This window comes from Anas platyrhynchos, chromosome 2, assembly GCF_047663525.1.
Source record: "Anas platyrhynchos isolate ZD024472 breed Pekin duck chromosome 2, IASCAAS_PekinDuck_T2T, whole genome shotgun sequence".
NCBI classification, from domain to species: domain Eukaryota; kingdom Metazoa; phylum Chordata; class Aves; order Anseriformes; family Anatidae; genus Anas; species Anas platyrhynchos.
The window spans coordinates 95,560,694-95,582,875 of NC_092588.1; the positions used below are offsets into that span (position 1 = coordinate 95,560,694).

Consider the following 22,182-nt stretch of genomic DNA (forward strand, 5'->3'; position numbering starts at 1 on the left):
AAACGGGCGTGGGGGCGACTGTTTCCCTCCAACGTCCCAAGCCCCTGAGGCGGCCGCCATTTTCTTGCCTCCCCCTCTCGTGGCGGGCCGGGCTCCGCTCCTGTCGCGGCGGCGATGGCCGGCGTGATCCGGCGGCTGGATGAAGCTGTGGTGAACCGCATCGCGGCCGGCGAGGTCATCCAGAGGCCGGCGAATGCCATCAAGGAGATGATAGAGAACTGGTGAGGCGCTTGCGGTGTCTCAGAAGGGGCGGACTCTCCGGGTTCGGGCTGCAGCCCGGGCGCTGAGGCTAGTCGAAGGAGCCGGGCGTGTGGAGGGCAGCAGCTGAGCGGTGGGAGAAGGGGTCGTTCCGGGGCTGGACACCCTCCTGGCTCTCTGGGCTTTCTGAAACCGTGTCTGAGCTGTGAATAGTGGGTTAGAATCGTTCATATGGCTGCTAGAAGAAAAAGGAAGAAGGCGGCAAGCGCATCTTTGGAACAGAAGTTCCAATGTGTCTGAAAACTAGAGTAGAAACATCAGTTATATAAAAACAATTTAAAATTCCACTTTCGATAGCTATTTATTCTCTAGAATGGCTGTTCTATACTGTGCTTTCTCGCTTTCCACAGCTTGGATGCTAAATCTACGAATATCCAGGTAGTAGTTAAAGAAGGTGGTCTGAAGCTCATCCAAGTCCAAGATAACGGCTGTGGTATCAGAGTGAGTACCAACAGCTCTGTGCTGATGTCTTGTATAACCTCTTAACACTTACGTAGATCTATAAATGTTTCTGATCTTGAAAAGAGTGGGAACAGAATATAGCTGTTATTATTTTCTTATCCCTGTTATATAGAAAGAAGATCTCAACGTTGTATGTGAGAGATTTACTACGAGTAAACTACAAAAATTTGAAGACTTGTCTAGTATTTCTACATACGGTTTCAGGGGTGAGGTAAGCTCTTCAGCAAGGTTTTGAAATTGTTTATTGATGCCTTTCTGTAGTGCAGAATTCACATAATTGCTCATTCACAAAACTATGCTGATTTCTGAGAATCTGCCTTCTGAATGTAGTTCAAAATATATTTATGTGTCTTTTAAGAATATATGGATTCCTAGTGAGAGGTATATATTCTTTTTTGCTTTCTGGAGTAAGAGGTTATTTAAGTAAAACAATACCTGTCTTTTCAAGCGTTGCTTCAGGAACGTATAGGTGAAAGGCAATGGAAGTTTTGACTGGATGGTAAATCAATGATGACAGACTTTTTGCTAAATGCAGTACTTAAGGCCAAAAGAAAGTTCTGGATAAAGTCTGGTTTTATAGGTACTGAAAGTCATAAAGGCTTTACTGACCCCAGTGACTTTTTTACAGGGGCTTTTATTAATTATTTGCAGATGGTATATGAGAATTTTGTGGTGCTCTTTGGAGCTTGTATGCTTCTTCAGCTATCAGTGACATCTAGAGCAAGGTTTACAAAGATGCTTTTTCTTTCTCTAGGCATTGGCTAGCATCAGTCATGTTGCCCATGTTACGGTAACAACTAAAACAGCTGATGCAAAGTGTGCATACAGGTATGCTAGTTATGATCCAGGTAACTTCTGCTGTAGATAATAACAAACAGATGTGTTTCATGTTCTTTTCAGTGCTCTTATTGGTGGGAATGGGGACACTGAATGCTTTGTTTCTAGGACAGTTCCAAACAGGGCCCAGAATATAAGAAAACACAGTTTGAATGATTTTTATTGCAGACTGTAAGGGTAGGCTTTACCTAAACAATATAATTTAAACGTGCATGGGGGAAGTTTTAAAAGGAATTCTACTTCAGCAGGCAGTGTAGGGTTAACTTTTATCTTTCACATTTCAGGATAAAATGTATGTACACAGCCTGCAAGTCTTGCAAATTTCATAGGTCTCTGAACACAGAAACATTTTGTTTCATGATGCTATCCAAAAAGGGTTTTGAATATCCTCCTGAAGACTTGAGCTCTAAACATAAGCAAAAATAAGCTTATTAGTGTCTCAGCTATTTTTATGAAAAAGAAGGAAAAAAGTTTACATCTTGACTTTTTTTTCAAAAGACTGTATGATGATGGTCTTTCTTTTATTAATTATGTAGGGTATGTAAGAGGTCAAAAGAAATGTGTCCTTAGGAAGTCACGCAGATGCAGAATTTCAGAAAGAGCTAAATGGATCAGAAATCTTTTATGGTCAAAATCCTGTTATTGGCCCAAAAGGAAACACATCTTATGTATAAAGTCAGTAATTTATTATTAGTATAACTGAAGTGTGAAGTCTAGTGGAAGAATTATTATTAATGCAGGTCTAGTTATTAAAGAAAGCTGCAATTATCCTACTATTACAATATAATAATCCTACAATTACAGGAACAGCTTGAGTAGTACAATCTCAAAGTACTTATTCTGTTATCTACTACACATTCTCTGCTGTTACTCCCACTCTCCTGCGGCCTTGATGGGCCCTGAGGTCAATACAGCCAGTTTTCTGCTAGCAGAAAGGAAGAAGCTGCAGCCAATTCACAGCAATCCAAGTTCTTTCTGGGAGAAGTGTGGTGATTGGTTTCTGTTGTCTTCCACCCAATCCTGGCAACTGTCTGACAACTTATTTTTATTTTCTGCCTAGAGCTTCTTACAGTGATGGAAAAATTAAAGCCCCTCCAAAACCCTGTGCTGGAAACCAAGGGACACAGATCATGGTAAGGTTTTTTTGTATGTTATCCTGCTGTTCCCTGGTCTTTGTTTGTACCACTTACTGGTATGTGTTGCATTGCAAGGGAAGAAGTGGGGCATATTGCACAAAAGTGGAAAGTTGGGGAGAGACAGGCAGGCAGATCCTCAGTTGGTCTTGTGGTGAGATGATGTGACTGCAGATGTTAGCATGTGATCAGGATGAGACAGAAGGCTGTGATAAAGAAAAGCAGGGAGCTCAAAATAGAAAGAGCAATGTGTGTTGCAAGGTTTAGGGTGGGAGGTAGAAGCCAGCCCGGCCAAAGGGTCTGCAGGTGTGTGCTTGCCTTGCAGTGGGAATACGCGCCCTCCAGGCTTTGCGTGTGAATCAGCTGTAGATTTACGTTTGTGTTTTTATACAGGATAACATAGAGTAAACTTCAAAATTCTGCTTTTCTCACTACAGAAAAGAAAAATAACTTGCATGCTGTTTCAATAAATAGTGAAAATTAACAACTTAAGTTGTTGTTTTAATAACATTAATAGCCCTGATTGCAACAGCTGTTTTAAAGTTTATTTGTGGTTCATGATAACAATTTAATTAGGGAATCCATTGTTGTCAGCAATGGAAGGAATATAATTTTCACTGAAAAGTGAATACTTGTACAGGTGGTGGTGTTTTTTTTTAAAAACAAAACAAAAAACGAATGTACTAAAATATATAAAGCTATGTATTTCTCTAGAGTTTAAACTTGTTAGGTAAACCTAAGCAGGTAAGGAAAAAAATCAAATGCGGATTCTTCAAAAACTTAAATGTTCTTAGAAAATTTTGTAGTATATATTCGAAAATTATCTTAATTATATAGTGAGAGGAGACTTCTTCAATGTTTTTTAATTGTGATAATCTTCTCTGTAGGTTGAAGATCTCTTTTACAATATAAATACACGGAGGAAAGCTTTAAAAAATCCAAGTGAAGAGTATGCAAAAATACTAGAAGTTGTTGGCAGGTAAACTGAAATAAGAAACTCCAGTTTCTAGTGATGTGGAGAGCACTGTTTTGCTTGCTTGTTTTCAGAGGTATTGGTATATGCATGTATGGTATTTTTTGTTGTTGTTTTTCCACTTTTTTTTAAGCGTATGGTGTTGGATAACAGTTAACAGTCCACTTTGATAAAGAAAAAAACAGGAAAAATAGTATATTCACTCCATGCCTCTTATTACCAAGAATCCCAGCAAACAATTGATGATAGACTGAAACGAGTGAACTCTCAATGAACTTGGGATGAAAAGAATCAATGTAAAAAACATGTAAGAGTATTGAGGTTTGGCTGAAAAAGAAAAGGCTGAATGGCAATTTCACTTTTTTTTTTTTAACAGAAAACAACAACAAAAAAAATGCTACTAGATATAACATTCCCTTACTAGGTCCCCATTTTTTTTTTTTTTTGCATCTTTTGCCATATGTAGAAGCTTTGCAAGTAGAATTTAGTCAATTTAACAAAAAAAAAAAAAATGCTTTGCATTTCCAGTGAGAAAGACAAAAGATGGTAAGGAGTAGCAAAAGTGCTAGTGTGCTCCCTGAATGAGCTACTTAGAGTATCTTTACTGCCCAGGAAGACTTCAGCCAGGAGGTAAAGCATCAGGTGCCAGTACTCTGGAATTGGCTGATCTGAAGTTACTAGCTGTCCTGGTTACAGCAATCTAACCTCTGCGTTTTTACCGTTTTCATCTTGCAAGGTTCTTTCTCATGACTTAATGATTTCTCTAGAAGCTTAAGCCAAGGTTATGCAGCTGTAGTGTATCAAAACTTGGACTCATATGCAGCTGAACTTTCCAGGTAGGGGAGGCCAGATGGGCCAGCCACTTCTCAGATCTTTCTCTGTATGAATTTAGAGTTAATTCTGCTATATTGAGTGAGCTTTGCTGTTCTTCTAGTTAAACCTATGTAATGAAACTGAACTAAGCAAGACAGTCAATAAAAGCTGGATTAGGTCTGGGTTGTTTTTCAACTTTTTTTTTGAGAAATAATTTAAGTTTATCATGTTTGTTTTTTTTTTAAGTGACCACAGGTGGGTTAAACAGAACAGTTTTTATAGCTGTTAAGTCTACAAAAGCTTATTTTGGCTCAAATCACATTACTGTATAGCAGGAAATACTTTGTTTGCCCATGTTACTAGCTGCTTTTCAGCATTCATGTAGTGACATTTTATTCTTTTTCACATACCACAGTCTTATGCTTACCTGTTTTTCAGGTACGCCATCCATAACTCAGGTATCAGCTTTTCAGTTAAAAAGGTATGTGAAAAAAAGTCCTTACCTTCACCATATATACACCTGGTCAAGTTTTTTAAAGCAACAGAACTTTTGTACAGAGCTGCATACATTCTTCACTTTCAAAGATGGAGTATTAGCCTGTATAGGTCTGAGGCTAACAAATCCTGCGATCCTGTGCCATTTAACATGTTACTTTTCTGAACATTAATAAGGAAATAATAGAAAACATGATAATTACATTGTACCTTTTTGTTAGAATTGTTATTGCTATTCTATTCAAACAGAACTGTGAACTGATTGATACTTATTTCTGATCTATTAGCAAGGTGATACCGTGTCGGATGTTAGAACTTTAACAAATGCCTCAACAGTGGACAACATTAGGTCCATCTTTGGAAATGCTGTTAGCAGGTATGTTGGTGTTGAGTTCTGTTTTGACTTTCTAGCAAATCTCCTCCCGCCTTCTCTTGTAAAGAACACAGGCTGTGCAAACTTCTGCCTTCAAAGTGAATTACAAGGAAGTGTGACTGCAGTAATAAAAAGCTCTCCTTTGTACTGCGGACAGTGACTTTTTTTTTTTTTTTAAGTATATCAAAGGAAATAGGGAAGCTGTAAAGTTACTCCTTCAGTGTGCTGAAAGGGAACAACCTAGTTGTAATTTTGTGTGCTAATCTAAAAAAGCAAACTGTACTTGTGTTATTTACGAGTTCCTATCTTCTTGCTACACCATGAAAATCTTATCTCTTCATACTGCAGTCTCTTTGATACATTTGTCTTCTCATTTTTTTCTAAAATCTTAAGGTTTAACGTTTTGACAAAAGCTGTATCAGTTGATGCTAAGTAAAGCAGTCAGAGAAGTTGGAAACAAAACTGGGCATCTATTCAAAATTTATCTGCCACTTTGGGAAAAATTCTCTTTATTAAATCTTCAGCTGAGAAGAACTCATTGTGCAGACATGTAGAATGAGTTTCTCTGAGGTCTTCCCATGAATACCGAGGTGTCAGTTTGATTTGGTTACTAAAATCACAATTCACATTTAAGGAATTTAACTTGTAATACATGGAAACACAGCACATTAGAGAGGCTGCTTAGTAGTAAGATAGACAGTATTTCTCTGCCATGCATTTTTTGTCTACTTACAAATGCTTGTTTGATACAGTTTTTTCTTTGTACAGTCCTGAATAAGTTGCCAATTTCAACATGTTTTGATCTTACTTTTTCAAGTGAAACCTATTTTACCCAATTTCAGATTGCGTTTACATGCATTAAATTGGCACTTGTGTATACAGGGTGTCTGAATGGGAAATAAAAAGCCCATAAGCCTTTCTTAACATGAGCTTCAGCAGCTTGCACAATATGCTGCTAGAAGCTACTGAAATGTAATTGGATTTCCCGAACTAACGTACCATGAAAAGTATAAAATCTGTTATGAAAATTGTTAATGCAGTGTCAATACATGGCTATGATATTGTGATAGGTATTAAAAAGGTAGTCTAGGTAGTTTTACAGGCTCCAATCAAACTGGATTACTGTTTTACATTCTCTTAGGGAGAGATACGAGGGTGCAGAAAGAAACCAATAAAAGAAAGAAAGAAAATGCAGTTGGCACTTCATTATTTTTTTGTGGTTAAATAATTTCGTGTCTCAGCAAAGAATGTTGGAGCCCTCAAATCATACTGTAGCTTGCTGTAACTGTGGCATAAGTAGAGCATAGGACAGTGTGCTGCTACTTGTGAGTACCCTTTGAAACTTCCATTAACAGGAGAAACTTTGTGTGTGTTTCTGTCAAACTGTCAATAGGGAATTGATAGAAGTGGGCTGTGAAGATGCAAATCTGGCCTTTAAAATGAAAGGCTACATCACAAATGCAAATTATTCTGTGAAGAAATCTGTATTTTTACTCTTCATAAACCGTAAGTTAAAAAAAGTTTTACAATCATATTGCTTCTTATGTATTAATCAGAACAAAATTTTCTGAAGAATTGCAAAAATCTTTTGAGTATAAAAATTCTTGAAAATGTTGAAGAATAAATATTACAGTTAACTGTAGATTTTAAGGTGTTTTTCTATGTGTAATGTGGGTCCGGTTTTGCTCTGTAAGTACTGGAGAGCAGGTAAGACTGGGTCTATATTGAAGGCTGTGAAATACCAAGGTAATGAGGGTGTCTTGCGCATTAACACAGAGTGGTCTCTTCCTTCTGTAGCAACATGAGCGCAGGATGCAGTGAACCTTGACTGTATGAAATACTGAAAGGGTAGTCTGGTTATTTTCGTATTTGTGAAAAATACTTCTAATTACAAAGCAAATACTAAGATGATACTGCCTAAACCTGTATTTCTCTTGGAGAGGTCTAGGGAAAAAGAGGGATAAAATGTGTGCCTTTTAAAGATACAAAGCATAAAGATATTGCTCTGAAGGTTTAGTTATTCACTAGCATTTTTGGAAAACAGCATTTTGTTCTCTTTCAGATCGACTGGTAGAGTCAACAGCTTTGCGGAAAGCCATAGAGACTGTGTATGCTGCTTACCTGCCAAAAAGTATGCATCCATTCCTGTACTTAAGGTAAAGTAATGGGGAAAAAGTAGCCTTTTGCTACTATCTTACAGGATGGAGCTAGGGTGAGTAGGTTTAGGTCATTTGTGTTCCCGATGGTAGTGCTAAGTATTGTACTGAGGTAGGTTATTGCTAGATAGGAGGTAATTCACCATGCATCTTCAATGTTACCAAAAAAAGTCAGCACAAACAATTAAAGACAGGCTTTAATTTTCATAAGCAGTGAACTTAACTAAGCTTAAGTCCTTTGACATTATGCTCTTTGCTTAGGAAAATGAGTTATACTAGGAATACAGCAGTGCATTTAAGACCACTTAGGTAATTTTCCAAATGCCATTCATACTTTTTTCTTGCTAGGAATTATATTTGTATCTCTCTTGTTAATAGATACTGTTCTTCTTGGTATGTTAGTGTAACAAAAAAGTGAATTACATGCTGCTTACTGGAAGTAATTACTTACAAAAACAAAGCTAAAACCAGACTGCTCTTTTAAAAATTGGAGAGTATGAAAGATTTAAGAGCTAGTCAACTAAATCTTGTCATTCACCAGTGAAACTTAATGATATCTGGTGCTTTCTAGGAATAAAGTTCTTGCATTGCAGTGTTTGGGGTCATTGATAATGACAGGGCATCAACAAGTAACTCATGAGACACTGTGAGTAAAGCTATTTCCAGAAACGGTTTTTAGTAGTGCAGTGGAGACGTCGATTTAAGTTTGCCTGTGCAAGCTGACTTTGAGTTCAGAATAGGGTTCTTCAGAGTAATTATTCTTTTAATATACCAGATTTGACTGTAGTGTAACTTTAGTAGGTTTGGGGACTATTATTAGCTTCTTTGCATGTAGTAATTTGCCCCAAGTCTGACAGTCTCTATACTGAACCAATGTGTGCTCTCTGCCATCCATGGAAAATTTTAGGTTAACTACCTTTAAAATCTTCCAGCCTGGAAATAGCTCCCAAGAATGTAGATGTGAATGTGCATCCTACAAAACATGAGGTCCACTTCCTTCATGAAGACAGCATTCTAGAGCGTGTGCAGCAACACATAGAGAGCAAGTTACTGGGCTCTAATTCCTCAAGGATGTACTTCACTCAGGTGAGAATACATGTTTCAAGTAACTACAGCTCTGCGCTCTTTTAACAGTAGTGGATCTGTTTACCTTCTTCAGGAGTACAAGCTAGGCAGTGGTGGATAGTCATCACTGTTACACTGGTAGCGTGAGATCTTTGCTCTGTTCCAGGGATGGATCTTCTTTAATATACCAGTGTTAACAATGAGGCAGTAAACTTACTGGAGAAGGGCATGGAAATATTTAAAATAACTTTCTGTCAAGTATCTGTTCAATCTTCTTGATTTTTACAAGTATATTACCCTTCACATGCACTAAATTTCTTATTCTGCCCTTTTTTATGAGAAAGATGTGTGAGGAAATTGTTTATTCTGTGTATTGGATGACATTTTGGATTTAACCTAACCAGAAAAATAGCGGGAAAAATCTTTCCTAATTGCTTTTTACATATAGTATGCTAACTGTAACCTTCTAAAAAGTTTTCCTTGTGATTTTTAAATGTTTTTAAAACTTGTCTCAAATACAAACTAATGATTTCAGTACTTGCCAAGATGGTGACACTCGTATTATGCAGAAAACCGCTGCAAAGCTGGTGGCCTGTTTAAGCAACTGACATGGTGTCTGTGGGGTTTGGAAGTTACCTTTGAGCAGTAAGGCACTGTGAGGAGCATGGTTGGTCTCTGCTTTTACTTACCTATTGTTGATGTCTCCTTCCCCATGTTTGAATGAAGACATTGCTTCCAGGGGCTGAGTGTTCTTCCAGTGAGGTGGTAAAATCAGCAGCAAACCCTTCTGCAGCCACAAAAGGAAGCAGTGATAAAATCTATGCACACCAGATGGTCCGCACTGATTCCCGAGAGCAGAAACTGGATGCTTTCCTTCAGCACATGAACAACCCCCTAAGCACAGGCCCTGCTGAAGTGACTGTGGGGGTTAATGCAGCGCCTCCAGTGGGTCCTGCCAGGCTGCAGGATGCTGAAATGGAAGATGCCAGTGATCTTGAAATAGCTGATGTCCTTGAAGCGGCTGAGGTTCAGCAGGACGTGGCAATGCCTGAAGAGCTGAGTAAGAGTAGACACTTGTTTCCTGAGAAAGCACTTCCTCGGTAAGTCTCATCTTTCCTGAGGTCTTGCAGTCCTACCTGGTTATTTCATGGTTTTGCGAGGGTTTTCTGATACCTTAGGACATTTTTTTTTTTTCCAAGAAAGAAACCTTTTCCTAGAAATTCTCTCTTTACCTAGAGAACTCCTCATGCTATTTCAATGAGAAATCCAACTTAACCTGTGAACTGTAACTTATGTAGCTCGTGATAAATTTTCTAACTGGATTTCTGTGCATGCTGGAAGGCAGGAACCTATAAAAATAATGATGACCTTGACTTTACTTGAGGAAGATCATAGTGGTCCTCCTCAGTTTGGAGGACACCACTTTGTGGTATGACTGAAAGGTAGAAACCACATCACTGAATTATGCAGACACTACCCTGGTGAAGATAGAAGCACTGTCATCTTCTACAGCCCCTGCAGGGAGCTGTTATGAGAGGCCAGAGAAGTGGGGGGGGGACATCATTAGAAATGTCAACATTTATAATGTGTCCTTTAGGGCCCATTGGCTTGTTGGTTAACAGACATCCAGTGTGACCAATACTGAAGTCTTAAATTCTTTATGAATCATCTTTTTCTAACAAATTATGCATAGGAAGTAAAAAAAAAAAAAAAAAACACACAAAAAAAAAAAAAAAAACAAAAAACTGTGGAAGCTTTGGGAAACTTCCTGCATTTCCTTTTTTGTAATGTACAATGTGTGAATGCAGCAGACCATCTGTTTGTGTTTTGCTTCAGTGACAGGAGGATAGAATATAATTCCTTTTTGTTTCTGTATTGCAGAAAGAGACCACGGGAAGACACTGACATAGAGATGGAAAAAGATGTTTCCAGAAAGGAGATGACTGCTGCCTGCACCCCTAAAAGAAGGATTATCAATTTGACCAGTGTGTTGACTCTTCAGGAGGAAATTAGCAGCCGAGCACATGAAAGTAAGCAGGTGGCTTTGATTCTTTGGCTTATTTCACCAACTAAGTATGCCTGCTTGGACTACTGAGGGGAAGATAGTTAGCAACACAGTGAGCTGATGGGCATGTTTTTAACTGAGCTTTTGACAAACAAAATTGTTAAATGTCAAGTGTCAAACTCCGAACAGTCTGCTACTAAAAGCAGGAGACGTACTGGGAAGACTTATTAAAAACTAGCATACCTTGCTAGTAGGCAAATGCTTCATTCTAAATAGTTTGTAAACTCTAACTTGTGACTTTTTTGGTATTAGTTATGGCACAGCTTGAAAAGCTATGGTATTTTGTAATTTTCAAAAAAATACTTGTTTATAGTTATTAAAAATTTTGATTAATTGTGTGATTATGAAATATTCACAAGGAAAACTTTATGGGACGGGCCTGATGGTCATATTTTCTTATTTACTGCTTTTGCTAGTCATTTTTATTTGGATCTGTCCCACTTATGGGAGGAGTTCAAAAAAAGGCTGGTGAAATACTCTTCTTTTGGTGAAAAGGTGAAATGTTTGCAGTTCTTCCTAGGGTTGTTTCTTTGCTCTTTCAGTTGCTTTAAGAGTCATATTGAGTCATATTCCAGTATTATTCAGTTGGTCTAGATGTTAGGAACCTTGTGGTTTTTTGTCACTGAATTGTGAATCTGGGGAGAAGCTCCACAGCTAAAATGGCTAGACTAACAGACTTCTGAAATAAATAACTGATTAAAAATCTTTAGAAGTTTTTCTTTTTTTTAAAGATCAAGGTTTCTAGTAAGTAGTACCCGTGCTATAGAGTAAGTTCTGCAGTAGGCTGGTAATTCCCTATTAGGCTGTTGCAGTTTAAATACTGAAATCACGTAGCTATTCCTGTGCCATGAAATATTCAAAAATCCCCTGAAGTACACAGCACAACTTGTGCAGCTGCTTGAGGTTCTCATCTTCATGTATGTGAGAAACACAAGAGACCAGAGTAAGAAATGCTCTTCTTGTCACCTTTTCCAGCAGAATACAACATTGCAATGCAATTTGCTTAGTGTAATGCTTTGTACATGGTGTGATGGCAGTGCAGAGCTCCTATAATGAAGGGCTGTAGTGACATTTTTGGTAGAGTGCGTAAAATGAACAAGGAATCCAGACTCTGCACTCTTCTTTTTTCAAATAAGAGAGAAGAGGCTGGAAACTTATGGAGGGAAGATGACACTGACTATGGGCCTAATCTACTGCATTGCCCAAACCTAGTCTGATAATCTCTGTGAGATTTTATTGCAAATTTCTCTTGCTTATACAGTTTTCTTTAAGAGAAGTCTGTGCTCCTATTCTAGTCTCCTGTGGCTGGAAACAACTTCAGAAAGTCAGGTTATTCAAATCAAATTGAGAGATTTTTCTTAACAGTTAAACTAGAAATGTGAATTTTTATAAACTGTCTCATGAGTGCTTTAATATATTATGAATATATGCATATACAAAGGAATGATTTAAGATTTTAAAATAAATTAGAATTGGTAGTATGTGTATATTAGGAACTGTAGTGCAGTAGTAGCTGAACAGTAGGCAGACTTTAGTCACAAATCACTCAACTGACTAAATTAGGGCAGAGTTGCACACAGAACATTAACCTCCTTTTTACTTTTTCCCCTTGTTTCAGGTCTTCAGGAAATGCTACGTGATCACTCATTTGTTGGCTGTGTCAGCCCTCAGTGGGCTCTGGTGCAATATCAGACAAAACTGTATCTTCTCAATACAACAAAACTCAGGTAAAGAACCTCTCACACTTGCTTGCAGTTCAAGTGATTACCTGTTACCAAGCTAATTAGAAGGAAGAAGGAAATGATAGAAAATATTTTTTTCTTATGGCCTATCCAGAAAGCCATGAGGCTCATGATTAAGCAGCCTGTTCAAAACAGTAGAAACAAGTCTGGACTGCCTGTGAAAAGCTGGAGAAGCTCTTAAATGCCAGCCACTGCACTCTGTGCTCACAGACTGGAGTAAGGGAAAGAAATTTTACTTGCTTTATGCTTGTCTACAGCAACTACTCGTTACCTACAGTGGAAAGATGAGTGAGCAGAGGCTTGAGACAAGTCAGTGACTTGATCACTTGGGTTAAGAGAAGCTGCAGGATGTGATCATAACATAAAGCTTTTCACCTGAGATCTTACTGGGCCAGACACAAGGATATTCTCCTACTTGTTACAAAATTAAAGATGGACTTGTATCAATTTCCAAGTTCCTGTGTATTTCTTGCAGCACAGCAAAGGATTAAAGACCATGAAATATAAGGGATCTGGGAACAAACTGATAGCAGCCGCATGCTTACATAACAGCTCTGCATCAGTGTTGGTGATGTCAGAAACTAAGAAACAATTATAAACATCTAGAGAGGGGGGTATGAATCTTAAACTGTTGAGTTAAAAGTAAGATCTTTATTAACATGAAAGGATATGGTCATTTATTGTTTCAAAGATGACCTTTACTTTTCCCCGTTTAATTATGGTACCTTGGAGATGCTCGATCATGTCTGTGTAACTAATTTTTTTTTAAACTTCAATTTAGCCAAGAACTCTTCTACCAGATACTTATTTATGACTTTGCAAACTTTGGAGTCTTAAGGCTCTCTGTAAGTATAATTTTATATTATTTTATATAAAAAATGCTTATCTAAAGTGAGGCTGCCCTTTCAGGTAATGTATATGTTTATAGGTTCAATTTTGCACCCTGTAAGAGTGATGCTCCATTGCTGTCACAGTAATACAAAATAGCAAACACCTTGAGTCATTCTGTAGCTACAGCTGTATCTTGTGATCCTGGGGGCTTGTTGCTAGTGTTGCTTCTGACTATTGACTGGGCTTTTTGCTATTGCTTGTTACATTTGGACAAAATTAGAATACTCAATCTACCTTTATTAGAAAGTGTAGAATGCTAGTGCTTATCCTGTAAATATCAACACTTGGCAAGATTGTGGGCTGCAGAGACTTGTAGCAGAAATCAGCTTAATTGCTTGATTAGCAGAACTGTCTGCTCTGCATCCCATAAGCTGTATAATAAAGTTAGATTTTTTGTGAAGGAAAAAGCTACAGCCTTTCCTGGTGGAATCACTAACAACACTTCTGCTTCCTCCATTTTTAGGAGGCAGCTCCTTTATATGAGCTTGCAATGCTTGCTTTAGAGGACCCTGAGAGTGGCTGGACAGAAGAAGATGGCCCAAAAGAAGGTCTTGCTGAGTACATAGTTGAGTTTCTGAAAAAGAAGGCTGAAATGCTGAAAGACTATTTCTCTCTTGAAATTGACAAGGTATATGACTGCTACTATTGCTCTTTGTTCTACATGGTGCTACTGTTTGGTAACTGATAACCACAACAGTTTGCTTGCTGTACTTGCTGAAAGACAACTCCACTAAGGTTTAGGTGGTTTACCCCTTTCATTTAAAAAAAGGCTCAGGACTTACGCTGCTTTTAGAGGGGGACTATGCAAAGCTTAATTAATTAGTTATCAAATGAGTCATCTCCTCACTAAGTAGTCTGTATGTCTCCTGTCCAGCAAGGTGTGTGGCTTAACTAGCTCCAATCTACAGGATCACATTTGCTCTTCATGGTTCTTGTTTTGGGTACTCCTATTCCATACAAAACGGAACAGCTTCAGCAGGTGCCACAACTCAGGCACCTCATATGAGTTCTCAGAAATGGGACTGGTGTAGTCAGGGATTAGAGGTTGAAGAGAAAGCTGAGTTGAAGTCTCCCTGTGGTAAAAGGTCTAAATTCAGGCAGTGTAAGTTAAATGCCACCACTGACCTTCTGCCTATAACTTAGGCAGAACCTAGGCTTTAAAACTTTTTAACTTCAGCTGCTGTTAAGGCTCAGCAGTCCTCCAACATGTAACAGTTTGGGTTCATTAACTGCAAGAAAGAACAGTTATTTTTCTTACTGAAGCAGCAATATTGCCTTGCAGGAAGGAAATCTGATTGGCTTGCCACTTCTGATAGATAACTATATTCCCCTTTTGGAAGGACTACCTATGTTTATCCTTCGTCTGGCCACAGAGGTAAATATTCAACAATTCATTCACAAATGACTTTTTCCACTTAAGAAACACTGGAATGAATCAAAGTCCTTATCAGAAGCTGCAAAGGAGAGCCTAGAGTTGATTAACTGCACTGTTACATACTCCAGACACTTTTGCTATGGTTATTGATTAATTGTACTGCACCTCTGTATTTGTATCTGTTAATTGAATGCCTCCAGTTCTACCCCTTTTTGTTCAGTGCCTCCACCTTAGCAGCACAAAAATGGTCAAAATATTATGACTTTTCCACCTTAGGAATTTTTGTTAGGTCTCTGGCTGCTTATTCAGGCTCTATTAAATAATTTCTCTTTCTTGAAACAGGTAAACTGGGATGAGGAAAAGGAGTGCTTTGAAAGCCTGAGTAAAGAACTCTCTCTGTTTTACTCCATTAGAAAGCAGTATTTAATAGAGGAAGCCACTCTGACCCTCTCCCAGGTACTGTAGTATGTAACTACTTAAACGAACAGAGTTAAGACATGAATTCCCTTAACTATAGACTTGTAATGCCAACTCTCCTTTCAACAAAGTAAATCAAGTAGCAGTGCAGCAAGAATCTGAATGAAAGAGTGGGGCTTGAGGTTTTCTGAACTACGTCTCCTGTCAGAACCTTTTAACAGCAGGCAGGCTGTGCACTGTACTTAATATTGCAGCAGGCCTTGGCCTCAGAGTTTAGGATGTCTTTTTATCTTGTTCAGCTGCAATAGTTTTCTATAGAGGGATTCATATAAACATAAGCAGACTATTTTAAGTACCTGCTTCATCATTCAGTTCAGCTAGCTCATTCTGCAAGTGGCATGACTCAAATAGACTTTTCAGAACTAAGAGTTCATGCTGTACAGTTAACTTTAACACTAGTGGAATTTAACACTAGTGGAATTTTAGTCTCTGTAGTCTGATAAAGTTGAAATGCTCTCCTTCAGTAAAAGCTTCAGCTTGTTTCTACTTTTTCTGTATTTCAGAATGAGGAGTCTGATTCTGTTTCACCACCATGGAAATGGACTGTGGAACACGTTGTTTACAAAGCTTTTAGGACTTACCTTTTACCTCCTAAACACTTCACAGATGATGGCAACATCTTGCAGCTTGCTAACTTGCCTGACCTGTATAAAGTTTTTGAGAGATGCTGAACAAGTAGTTATTTGTATAGACTTGTACATGTTTTATTTTATTTAACAGATAAAATCTCAGCTGAGGAAGGTGTTTAATATCATACAAATGATAGCAAACATTTTCCTTCAACTTATCAAAGAATAAAGAAATATTTTCACTAAAATGTTTCAGTTAAATCCTCACTTATGGTTTGAGTGTCAATATTAAACAGTCCAGCAATAGAATATAATCAAGATGAATCAAGTTAAGTGATCTTGAGTTTAAAGTAGGAGGATTTGTTACTTCCAGTAGCATTTCTCAAAGAGGAAGAGCAATTTTTTCCCCTAAATCCACGAGCTCCCTAACATCTAAACTGCATTATGGTTGAAACTGCTCTTTTTCTATAGTTCAGAGCTTTACAAAACTATATTACCTAAAGCCACCTTGTCTTCTAAACAGGAGAAAAATGCAGGATGTATTTTGCAGTGCTGCTTGCAATAATGCAAAACATTCCAAAGCCTGTTATGGAGTAGAAATTGACAACCAAATAACAGTACCAATTCTGTTAATAGTTTGTTGGGGTTCTTATTTTCTTCCTTTTAGATTCTTTGTTGACAACTGCCTCTTGAAACAACACCCAGTCCAAACTTTGTTTTCAGGCCTTCCCCCCAAAAAATTAAATAAATTACAAACAGCACACAGCCACATTTGCTGCCTTTACAACAGTTCAGATTCACCTTTTCAAATTAGAAAAGGTCAGCGTGATCTTTCTTGCTTGCTGTTTATTGCTCAGATCAACTTGCAGAAAAACAACAATCATACAAAAACACTTCTTCAGGTTAGTTAAAAACTAACCTGAAAACACTTCTTCATTAGGTTAGTTAAAATACATCACACAACTCTGTATTCTGCTTATTAGCTCATTGCTTTTCTGAGCACAGCTCACATCAGCAAAAATGTCAACTTTTGAGAAATCTACCCTGACAGCCAGTATCATACTGTCCCTGAATAATTTCATTTGTGCTACAAATAAAAGCAAGTAGCATTTTCTGGGGACAGCTGGTATAAAATGACATACTGCAATTGAGGAAGTTATTAAAGTCACATCTAGGTTATTTATAATGTTGGAACTGCCAGCTAGCCCAGCTGCATTCTTATTGAGATTAATATTTGATTAGGAACATTCCAACACTTTCAAGTGACAACTTCTGCTTGTTTCTTCTAATGAGTTACTACCTGTGTCCTTTCAAACAGATCTTGAACATTCTGAAATCATGCAGCCAAGAGAATTAAAAAATTTGGGACTAATTCAACAGTCACATTGGAGAATTTGAGAAACAGCACACTGAAGCTAATTTAACTACCTAATGCCTTCAAGGCATAATGATCTCCCATGTGAAGGAAGATGGGATACATCATTTTTTAGTCATACACAGTCGCAGAACCGTTATTTGGGGAAAAAAAAAGGTAATGTTTTTAATTGTTAAAGCTTGGTAGCAACCTAAAGTGAAATAAGATAGGTGTGAAGATATTCTCAAATAATGTGTTTAAAGGTAGCTACCAAAGTATTACAGAGCAGTGAAGTGCGTTCATCTGTGGTAAACATGCGAGGAACACTGTGGTACCTGCTATTTGCTGTGCAGATCGCTATCTGCATGCTTATAGTATCATAAGAACTAATGGCTTTACAAAGAAAGTGACAAAACTTATAATCCCCTTTTGGGAGAAATTAGGTGTTAACCAACATTTTTTTTGATCAACAAAAAATTTGATTGATTAACACTTAAAATTTGTATCTGAAAAAAAAACAAACACATTCCTACACACCTATATGTAACAATTGATTAAAGCTTCCCTTTTCTACAGTTCACAAAGGCTCAACCCACCTCCCTCCCTGAACTGGCATAACAACCACCACCAGACAGGAGCAGGAACTAAATTATTTCAGAAAGCTCCCTGCGTCGTTTTGATACCACATACGCAACTGTCAAAGAAATGCTGTTCTGCTAAGCACTAAGGCTACATCCCTACAGGCAGCTATGAACACATTCTGTACAAAAACTAGGCAACCCAGAATCCCCATTAGCCCTCAAGAAACAAAGGAGTGGTATATGCTGATTTATCTGCTGATAAAGCAACAAAACATCAGTGCATTACCTGTGTTTCACATTTTTATTTTAGAAAGTGAACATACCATTAAAAAGAAAATGCACAGAGTTTAAAAAAAAAAGTAAACATAAGACTAATGACAAATTCTCAAAAACATAAAATAATTTTACCTAGTGAGTCCCAACTGTTAAATATACTTCCACCATAGAGAAGTTTTACTTCATTATATTACCAGTCTCTTGATTAGGTACACAAAGACAACACTTTCCAGTAAATTATCTAGTTATTAGAAGATCTACTTCAGGAATCACTGAATAATACATCATGGACAAATATTTTCATACCACCCAGGAGGCAATCTAATATACATATGTCACAAGGTACATCTTTGTGAGGTATTACAGTACATGGGAACCATTCCCTTTGCTTTCTAAGGAATAAATTCTCCTTCAGCAGCTCCACCAGCTAGCCAACTACAGACTGCTGCCACAGCTTCCAAATCCCATCAACTTTTCTCAGGAATTTTCTTTCTGTAACAGATGATACAAATCAAGATTAAGATGAGTCAAGACAACAGTTACTGAAGACAGGGAGGCTCAAAAGAAGAAGCTGCCTGCTACTCCAAAAGGGCACTAGACAATTCCAAATCAGAAGCTTCAGCTGCTCAAGAATATTAAATATCTTTAGCTTGAGCATTGCCATTTGTGGCAAAATGAAAGCATACAGGAAAATAATTCTGAAATAAAATTAATTTCTAAAATAGAGAAGTCATTTCTCATTTAACCAAAGTGCACTGCACAAATCTGAAGACACAGCTGGTATTACGCAACCCACTTGTATTTTTAAACAGACTGCGGAAGAGAAATATCAAGTCGTTCTGTCCGTGCGATCTTCCAGATTCATGTATCTGTCCTAGACCTAAACACTTCCTACACCTCCTGCATTCTCATCTCCAAAGAAATTCCTCTCATTTCTTCCAAACAAGGACCTTTTACACTTCCAGTCCATCACTTTCCTTCCAGGAAGCAAGAGAAGAAACGTTGGAGGATTTTCATTCCACAAAACCTTTCATCCCTTTTTCACTGTATGTTGGAACAGGTACCTTGGCCCTCTGGGACTGGGGCTTAACCCAACTCAGAAGTCAAAGGCAGAAGAGCCTCAAAGATAAACTCCTAAGAATTAGCTCACCATTCAAATTATTTGGGAAGGAGCTAAGAAGAAATAAATATCTTCAAGATTATTCTGGTTCTATGCAGAGGAACTTACCTGCTTTTCCATATTTGCTATACAACTGGTTTTTCACTGTCTTGTTTTTCTTCAGAGTCTTCATCAGATCCTGAACAGGAAGAAAGGAATGTTATTTGAGAGAACTACCAGTAATGGCTCATCAAAAGGTAATTCAAAGTAACTATTTCTCCAAAATATTTAATTTTAGATTGCTTATTTTGTTTTCAGATGTTTCACCTTGAAGGCTTCCTCCCCTCCAGTTACTGAACCCCAAAACCAGCAGTGGGATCATTCCTGAAATACCTATCCTTGTCAAGGGATTCGATTAGCATGTGCTTCAAGTTTTCTCTACAACACAATCAGGACAATCAACTCCTAAATAGGAGCTCACTGGGAAGCAGATTTTTCTCACTTGATGTTTCCTGCCCTTCAAAAGACAGCTCTGGAAAACATGTTTGAAACACCAAAATACTCTGCTTTACAAAATTAATAATTTCTGTAACTAGTGTTCTTGCAAGAAAATGTCTCACTCTAAGCTCACTCCTTTACCATTTGTCTTCTCTCCCCTTCATGATCCCAGCTCTTTGCTGTGACAAAGTGCTAGAGGGCCCCAGAAAGAAAATTTAGCTGACCACAACACCACATGCACAAAGATGGCCCCTGCAGGTGGCAGGGCTTTGCTGGACAGTGATTAGACAGATCAGTCATTTCAGGGAGAGCAAGAAAGTACTAAGCAAGTGCAGTGAGCAGTGCTGAGCTGCAGTTTAAGCTACAGTCCAGACTGCAGATGTCTCTGTCCACACCTGAGGTGGCAGTCAGCGCCATCTAGGACGGTAGAGGGAATTCTCACTCTTTGCATTGAACATGCATGTCTTGAGCAGTTCAAAGGAGTAGCTGTTTTCAGGCTGACTTTCCACATGCTACACCTGGAATGATTACTTGGCAACGAAGTGTTACATTGAAGATGAAGGGTCAACCCATACAACCAAGTGGATAGAAAAGGGTGCTTGAAGATGTATACCTTCAAAGGAAGCATACACTGCAAACTCTTAACAGAGCCTGTTGTAAACGTCACCTCCTGACAGCAAAGATCTGTTTTTAGATGTATCACCGCGCAAGTGGAAGGGTTTATTTAGCCTGCATGATCATGAGGAATAGTTTACCTCTACATACTTTTCCAACCAATACGCAGAGTAAATTGTCTAAAAATTGTTCTTAAAAAATCAAAAGTTTGTCTTATATAAAAAAACACCATAGAATTTTGAAGAAAATACTTTTGGTTTATTTTTACTGTACATCTCTATCTGTTTCAGAATACTTTCTGACTACCAAAATCTGTATTTTAGTTCAAATGTATTCATTTGACTATTTCCTTTGTTTCTTGTGCCCGTAAAGGGTATTTAAACCAACACAATTTCACTTGGCAGTTAAGGCAGCACGTGAGCTGTTACTGAAACCCAGGTGACCAAGTGGGCATTAGATAAGCTGAAAGCAAAGGCATAGTCCTATGCCTGTAGTCACCACATGCAGCCTGATGCGTAATAGCTGGTTGCACATGCAACACTGACCCAACCAAATTGCCAAGGAAAATATGTTAACTCCACTTTTACTTCCTCTCACACTGTATATTCTATTGTCAAAAAGCTCTCAGGCTGAGCTAGTATAATGCTTCCACCAATAATCCTGAGGATATACTCACAGCTTTAACTAAAATACATTTTACGTTTCAATCATTAGTTACTATTTTCAAGCCATTTTACTCCCTGTGATCGTGCTACTGAATAAGGATTTAACAATTTCCATGTGGAAGAGATTGCACGTTTATGTGGAATCACTGAAATGGTTCTTGATTTACATAGTATGCTGGTACAGCACAGCGTTATACTCAATGTTGTCTTAATGCTTTCTCATCCCTAGATGGAGCTCTAAGACCCTGATAACACCAAGACATTCAGCAGCTATAGAGGCTGCCACTAAACTGCGCGGTATCGCCAACATTTGTATCTCTATCATGCAAGACTGGCAGAAGTCTCTGTAGCTATTATTGGATATTTGTATTTTAAATATATTGCATAGCACAGCAGAGCTTTACCAAAACAAATTTACATTTTAAGGTAAAAAGACTGACATGGAATCGTGGGGTTCATTCTGGGTCCACTTAATTCAAAGGAACTACTCATTTCCTTGAAATGCCTGCAAGCACATTCTTAAATCTTGAAGTATTTCAATTTATTTTATGCTCACCTCCATTCAGTTGCTGTGCCATTTTATTTCAGAATATCTTTTTTGTAATGACTCTGGGGCATGTCAGAAGACCCACCAACTACCTACATTGTAATTCATCTGATAGGTCATTACTAAACTGAATTACTAAGAAGCTTATGTTTTAGGATTGTAAAGTACACTTTCCATTTAAAAAGGAAAATTGTTTCCCCCTTCATCCCCCACCACCTTACACTCCAAAAGAGGGGTGGGGGGAGGAGGGAATATGCAGAAGTTTAATGCCAGTAAGAACAACCATTCATTATACAGACATAACTACCTGCTACAGATTCAGGAGGAGAATAGAACTGCCCATCAGAGAGGACTCCTGGGTGAAGAAGAGCTGCTCGTTCAGAGGCATCCTGCGCTATCAAAAACCCTAAAAGGAAGAAAAAAATCCATGTTATTAGATAGCATCTTAACGATCAAGTCTTGATCAAGATCAAGCACCTTAAAGACTGATGTATTCTATTACCACTCCTAATAAGTTACATGTATTTCTATAAATTGCTGAGAAAAATGAAAACTGTTCGTTTAACATGCCTTCTGTACCTTTATGCATCTAAAGAAACACACTACAGCAAAACATGGGTACTGTACACAAGTTAAGGAATCCTTCTTTCCACTGTGTGCATTAGGATGCATTATGTAAATTTAAATTCATCAATATTCACTGGCTAAGTAAAATTCTGAAATACATTTTTTAATGCTCAGTGAGCTGCTATGCATAACCAAATAAAGTTCGTCATTTACAGCTTGGTTCCATTTATTTGTCTCAACACACCTAGTAACTCCAAATCCTTTGGCTCGATTTCGCCCCTAATCAGGAAAACACA

The 22,182-nt window shown here is 37.9% G+C and overlaps 2 protein-coding genes across 6 annotated transcripts in view; one reads left to right on the plus strand and one right to left on the minus strand.

Moving 5' to 3' along the window:
• MLH1 (mutL homolog 1) lies at positions 1 to 22,100 on the plus strand. Of its 3 annotated transcripts, XR_011806813.1 has the most exons (20): positions 1 to 221; positions 609 to 699; positions 833 to 931; positions 1,475 to 1,548; positions 2,618 to 2,690; positions 3,578 to 3,669; positions 4,915 to 4,957; positions 5,259 to 5,347; positions 6,738 to 6,850; positions 7,407 to 7,500; positions 8,433 to 8,586; positions 9,292 to 9,665; positions 10,447 to 10,595; positions 12,249 to 12,357; positions 13,154 to 13,217; positions 13,727 to 13,891; positions 14,546 to 14,638; positions 14,981 to 15,094; positions 15,619 to 19,251; positions 21,002 to 22,100. XR_011806813.1 is itself a non-coding variant. In XM_005030091.6 (19 exons), exons 1-19 carry the CDS (start codon positions 115 to 117, stop codon positions 15,784 to 15,786), a joined length of 2,265 nt encoding a protein of 754 aa, XP_005030148.1. In that variant the 5' UTR covers positions 1 to 114; the 3' UTR covers positions 15,787 to 22,100. The 3 variants fall into 3 exon arrangements, 2 of the variants coding, with proteins under 2 accessions (XP_005030148.1, XP_071889332.1); XM_005030091.6 differs by having other exon boundaries at positions 15,619 to 22,100; XM_072033231.1 differs by lacking the exons at positions 1 to 221; positions 609 to 699; positions 1,475 to 1,548 and having other exon boundaries at positions 873 to 931; positions 15,619 to 22,100.
• STARD3NL (STARD3 N-terminal like) overlaps positions 19,124 to 22,182 on the minus strand; it is a 22,788-nt gene continuing 19,729 nt past the window's right edge. For all 3 annotated transcript variants that reach the window (XM_027451462.2, XM_027451460.2, XM_027451461.3), the window contains 2 exons: positions 21,627 to 21,725; positions 19,124 to 19,193 (listed from right to left, as the gene is read on the minus strand). In XM_027451462.2, the coding sequence (XP_027307263.1) occupies positions 19,141 to 19,193; positions 21,627 to 21,725 (152 nt within the window). In that variant the 3' untranslated portion in view covers positions 19,124 to 19,140. The remainder of the gene's footprint in view (positions 19,194 to 21,626; positions 21,726 to 22,182) is intronic.